Source organism: Neovison vison, chromosome 13, assembly GCF_020171115.1.
Source record: "Neovison vison isolate M4711 chromosome 13, ASM_NN_V1, whole genome shotgun sequence".
NCBI classification, from domain to species: Eukaryota; Metazoa; Chordata; class Mammalia; order Carnivora; family Mustelidae; genus Neogale; species Neogale vison.
The window spans coordinates 822,875-829,194 of record NC_058103.1 but is presented as its reverse complement, the minus strand read 5'-3'; the positions used below and the strand labels follow the sequence as shown (position 1 = coordinate 829,194).

General features: G+C 43.3%; 1 gene segment (V, D, J or C); it reads right to left on the bottom strand.

Annotated features, from left to right (window-relative positions):
* Positions 1–1,229: 1,229 nt before the first annotated feature.
* LOC122893828 lies at positions 1,230–1,739 on the bottom strand. The segment is given in 2 exon segments: positions 1,230–1,561; positions 1,647–1,739. Coding segments are annotated over 2 exon segments (384 nt in total).
* Positions 1,740–6,320: the final 4,581 nt, after the last annotated feature.

Sequence of the window (6,320 nt, the reverse complement as noted above, 5' to 3'; positions counted from 1 at the left end):
GAAATAAATGGAAAAAGACTCAAAAACATGGAAAAAACATTTTATGTTCATGGTTTGGAAGAATAAGTATTGCTAATATTTCTATGTTGCCAAGAGCAACCTATACTTTCAATGCCATCCTGATCAAGTGCTGGAATAAAGAATCCTAAAATTTGCACAGAACCAGAAAAGATCCTGAATCAATAAGGAAATGTTGAAAAAGGATAAAAAAGCTGGGATCATCACGTTGCCTGATTTCAAACTATTTTACAGTGTAGTGATCACCAAGACAGCAACCTGAGGGTTTTGAAGGGGCAAGGGTGGGACATTGGGTGAGCATGGTAGTGGGTATTATGGAGTGCACATAATGCATGGAGCACTGGGTGTGGTACATAAAGAGTGAATTCTGGTACACTGAAAAGAAACTAAAAAAAAAAAAAGAAGCATGGTACTACAAAAAGAGACTTAAACCAATGGAACAGAGTAGACAGTCCAGACATGAACCCTCAACTCTATGATCAAGTAATTGACAAAGCAGGAAAAAATATCCAAAGGAAAAAAGACAATCTCTTCAATAATTGGTGCTGGGGAAATTACCTATATACAGAAGAATGAAATTCGACCATTTACTTACACCATACACAAATATAAACTCAAGATGGATGAAAGACCTCAATATGAGGTAGGAATCATCAAAATCCTAGAGGAGAACATAGGCAGTAACCACTCCGACATTGGCCAAGCTAATTCTTTCAAGACATGTCTCCAAAGGCAAAGGGTCAAAAGCAAAAATGATGTTTTGTGACTTCATCAAGATCAAAAGCTTCTAAGGAATAGCATGGAGGACATTAGAAGAAGGAGGGGGAAAATGAAGTTGTGGGAATCAGAGGGTGAAATGAACCACGAGACACTATGGATACTGAGAAATAAAGTGAGGGTTTTAGAGAGGAGGATGGTGGGCTTTGGGTTAGTCTGGGATGGGTATTAAGGAGGGCACATGCTGCATGGAGCCCTGGGTGTTATATGTGAACAATGAGTCTTGGAACACTACATCAAAAACTAATGACGTACTGTATGGTGACTAAAATAACATAACAATGAAAAATAAAAAATAAGTGCCTGGCCCTCATAAATAATCATAATAAAAAATAAGTGCATGGCTAAAGACATCATAGAGTGTCTTTAGCTTTGTTGTCTCTGTCACCTCCTCAGTCCAGCACAGATGAGCCTTCTACAGGTTTCTGACACAGGCAGGATGTGGGTTCTCACATCGTGTCTCTTGCACAGTAATACACGGCTGTGTCCTCAGAGTTCAGGCTGTTGATCTGTAGATAGGCTGTGCTGACAGAGGTGTCCATGGAGAAAACAAATCGACCGGAGAAGCCCTGGGCATATGTTGGATTCCCAGTGTTCGTGTTGATCCATCCCATGTACTGCAGGCTCTTTCCTGGTGCCTGTCGCACCCAGTTCATTGCATAGCTGGTGAAGGTGTACCCAGATGCCTTGCAGGAGACCTTCACAGATTCCCCGGGCTTCCTCACCTCAGCCTCAGACTGCACCAGCTGCACCTGGGAGTGGACACCTGTGGAGAGGGAATAGGAGGTGATGAAGTCATGCTGACTGGCCCTGTTCCCCTCCTCTGCCAAAGGACTGGGGGAATCCCTTACCTGTAGCCAACACCACCAGGAAGAGGATTCTCCAGCTCCAGTTCATGGTGAGGTGCTGTGCTCTCATGGTATCTGCAAAGGATTGTGTGCAGCTGTTGGGTGAAGTTCTCAGGTCCCAAACATATATTTAAGAGAGTATACCTTGGCTCATTTGCATATTCACAAAGCAGAATATTTCATATCAGGAAATGGCTCATTCAGAGAGAAGACACATCAGAGGGGAAACACATTCCTGGGATGCTAAGGTCCCACATCTGAACATCTCTTTGAGGATATACACCCTTACCACATCCCCAACTCTGTGTTACCCGGGCTCTTTCCACTGAGAATGAGCCCGAGTACAGAGCTGTGGAGGCTACTGGGTAAGGCAATTTCCTTAGGAGCAGAAATGAGTGCTGATATGGAACCAGGGGACCAGGGATGGCAAACCTGATGTGTCAGTCCCTGTGGACCAGTGTCTGTGATGCCCTGTGCACCTACCTTCTCAGGTGGAGACGTGGGGTCTGGGTAGACAAACACCTGAACCTGAGCCAGGTCACCGGGATGATGTGTCTGATAGACCCAAATGCACATATTATAATGAAATGCTGGTAAACCTAACATAAGCACGTGTGTAAAAATTACATATTCCTGCAGAGTCTCTTCTAATCGTAATGTGTTCAAATGTTAACATCAAGAAGTCATCTCCGTATTTAAGATAAAAAGTCATGACCATCAAACTAAAAATAATTTAATTAATGAAAGATGTCTCATTTAATGGTAAATGACTAAACCACTTCCTTGGAAGCCATGAACAAGGTTCCACCATACCCTGTATCATTATTTTCATGGATAAAGAAGATATACATGGATATACAATGGAATGTACTTCTCCATAAAAAAATTAGCAAAGACATTGATGGAACTAGAAAGTATTATGCGAGGGTGAAATAAGTCGACCAGGGAGAGAAAATTATCATACAATTTCACTCATATGCGGAACTTAAGAAACAAAACACGATCATGGGGGAAGGGAGGGAAAAATAAAATAAGACGAAATCAGAGAATGAGACAAACCATGAGAAACTCTTAAATCTAGGAAACAAACGAAGCGTTGCTGGAGAGGAGGGGCTGGTGTCTGGGGTAAGTGGGTGATGGACATTGAGCAGGATATGCGATGTAATGAGCACTGGGTGTTATATGCAACCGAAGAGTAACTGAGCTTTACTCCAAAACTAATGATACACTATGTGTTAATTAAGTGAATTTAAATTAAAATGAAAAAACCTTTTCATTTGGAGAAGCAAAGTAACAAGTACTAAATATGTAACAACAAACCAAATCCCTATTATTCACGTGTGACATGAGGAATCTGGTTTCTGGTCAAAGCCTGGACGTCTGTAGTTTGACCGTAAGCTAAACAACTGGAAGTCACCAGCTCTTCTCAGACCCACCAGAGATGTTGTGATAGGATATCTTTGTCTGATCTGGTGGCTGTGACAAATACCACAGCCTGGGTAGTGTATAAACTGTGGAAATGAATTCCGTCAGAGTTATGAAAGATGGAAGTCTAAGGTCAAGTCATGCAGCCCATCCAGGCCACCTTGTTCAGCCTGTGCTGGGAGGGGGTTAGTCCCATTGATCTCCAAAATGTTGTGGAGAGTAGGTCCAGGCTTCTCTTTAGAGGCTCATATTGTTCTCAGGGTCTTGACGAGGAGCTCCAGGGTTATGCTGAGATGGTCAACCCATAACCACCCCCTCATCAAGTATTTCCACATCCTCCCTGATTTCTCTGGAACAAGATCTCTCCTTCCTTCCAGTAGGAACAGGCTGAGGATTTTCCAAAATTTTCAGTTCTGCTTCATACTGATTAATGATTATGTCTTCATATCATTTGTTCATACCACACTTTATCATAAGAATTCCAGAGAAGCCTTCTGATGCTTTAAGCCTTTGCTCAGAAATTCCCTCAGCCTCTTACCAAGTTGCACCTCTCCCTAATTCTTCCTTTCAGATCTCAATGCATGCATGCTCTCTACCAGTCTACAGCATAGGTCACCTCCCCTCTGTTTCCCCAACGCACATTCCTCATCTTGTCTATGACAACATCAGAATGGCCCATAATGTTTATGTCTTACCACATACAGTCCTTAAGCATTTAGATACGCTCTAGGAAGATTGGGGCTTTCATTGTAGGTCTCTTCTTTCCTTCTGGGGTCTCCCATGAATCACCCTTTATGACCCCTTCCTGGCAATGTAGGCTGCTTCTGCACACATCACAGAAGCCTGCTAGCCCTTACCCATTATTCAGATCCAAACGGCTTCCATGATTTAGGTCCTTGTTAGAGCAGCTCTACACTTCTCAGGATGGTATAGCAGAGCGCATAAACCAAGTAGCTTAGAAATAAATTTCTCACATTTCTGGAGCCTTCCAAGTGCAAGATCAAGGTATTGGCATATTCATTGTGTAGTGAGTGCCTCCATCGGGATCATTGGGCATGTGTTTAAACTGTGTCTTCATATGGTAAATGGAAGGTTTTGAGGATCCTGTGGGATCACAACAGCTCTGATTCCATTCTTTTTTTCCAATTTATTTATTTTCAGAAAAACAGTATTCCATTCTTAACCAAACATTCTCCCAGAGCCCTTACTCCTTTGCCATCTCATTGGACATTACATTAGAACACTTGAATGTGCAGGGGACACATATATTCAGATCATAGTTCAGGGAAAACTGTCACCTAACAATTGAGTTTACAAATGGGTATATGCAAGGAATCACAACTTACTAAGGCAAAAGCCACCTGAAGATATATCCACAGGACCCACAGGAAAGTAGAGAAATATCTATGGGACCCACAAGAAAATAGGAAAATTGAAAGGCAGATGGTGAATTGACGAAGGTTCAGTGTGGAGATGTCTGAGTTGAAGCTCCTGTGGAATTGGTGACAACCTTAGGGTTTCCTACAAGTTTGTGTTTTAAGTCTAGAAGCCCCACCTCATTCCCCCAGGAATGAAAGGATGAACATTTGCTGTGCTTCCGAGGTGGGGAAAGATCCTCTTAAGAAACTTGCCAGATAATTCAAGAACTGGAGGAAGTTATATGCCAACATCCAGTTCATTCTAGATTTTGCGTGGGGTAAGGGAAGTACGCCCTCCTCTCCCCTCCCCTTAGGCCTTCCTGTGTCAGCTCAGTGAAGTGTCACCTGAGATTTCTTGTGAGGGTGACATCAAGGGTCTCAGGTCAGAATAGAAAGACCAACCATAAACTACAAACACCTGTCTATACCCACACCTTATCCCCCTATGATAGGGATCTTCTATAATAATAACAACAGGAAAAAGCAAAGAGACCTAGAAAACCAGAAGTTATTTTTGATTTCTATATGGAATCCAGATCAAAATGAGTCAAAAGCAGGGGCATGAGAGGAAATGTCAATGTTGTCTCATCAGTGGTTGGTTCATTATTTTTCTTCTGAATCATATTTTGGGCCAGAGTTCCCAGGTTAGCCCCACTTTAGGGTTCTGTCATCATGGTAGACATTCGTTATTGAGCCTCACTCTGCAACTGGCACCTGCTGGGGATCAGGAAAGAGTGACAGGACTCCAGCCCCATGGGGCTCAGGGGCCAGGACAGGTTGAGGGAGAAGTTACAATGGGGCAGAGAGAGGACATGGTGACTCTCTGTGGGATAGTTGAAGAATAGCAACAGATGGGCAAGGATCCACACTGTGCCAGCCAGATCTGATGATTCATGTGGGTTTCCTGTGTGGAAGCCCAGAAACACGTTTCAGACGCATCCCCCAAGGCTGCTCTCATAGACTCCAGAACAGGACCCAGCAGTACTGCGATGGGTTTTTGTCTCTGCTTGTCAACTTTCAGGTCATCCTGCCTGTTTCTTTGGGGGAAATCAGAGAGCGTATCCCATCAGGTGGGCTGCCTTTCCACCGAAGAGATGGAGCGGTGCCTCCAGAAGGACAGTTCCTGATCACCAGTGTCCACCCACTTGGTTAATGAGCGAGGATAAACTGTACCTAGGAGGACAAGGACCCATTTTGGGTAGATGTCCTGGGGGTATTTTCTTTAAATTAAATTAATTTATTTATTTTCAGAACAACAATGCTATTCTTGGGATTTTTCCTCAGAAAAACAGTATTCATTATTTTTTCACCACACCCAGTGCTCCATGCAATCTGTGCCCTCTATAATACCTACCACCTGTTCCCCAACCTCCCACCCCTCCCCCACTTCAAACCCCTCAGTTGTTTTTCAGAGTCCATAGTCTCTCATGATTCACCACCCCTTCCAATTTACCCCAACTCCCTTCTCCTCTCTAACTCACCTTGTCCTCCACGCTATTGGTTATGCTCCACAAATAAGTGAAACCCTATGATAATTGACTCTCTCTGCTTGACCTATTTCACTCAGCATAATCTCTTCCAGTCCCGTCCATGTTGCTACAAAAGTTGGGTATTCATCCTTTCTGATGGAGGCATAATACTCCATAGTGTATATGGACCACATCTTCCTTATCCATTCATCCGTTGAAGGGCATCTTGGTTCTTTCCACAGTTTGGCGACTGTGGCCATTGTTGCTATAAACATTGGGGTACAGATGGCCCTTCTTTTCACGACATCTGTATCTTTGGGGTAAATTTTTATAACCATGTGGAGACAGTGTGTGCCCGATGAGGG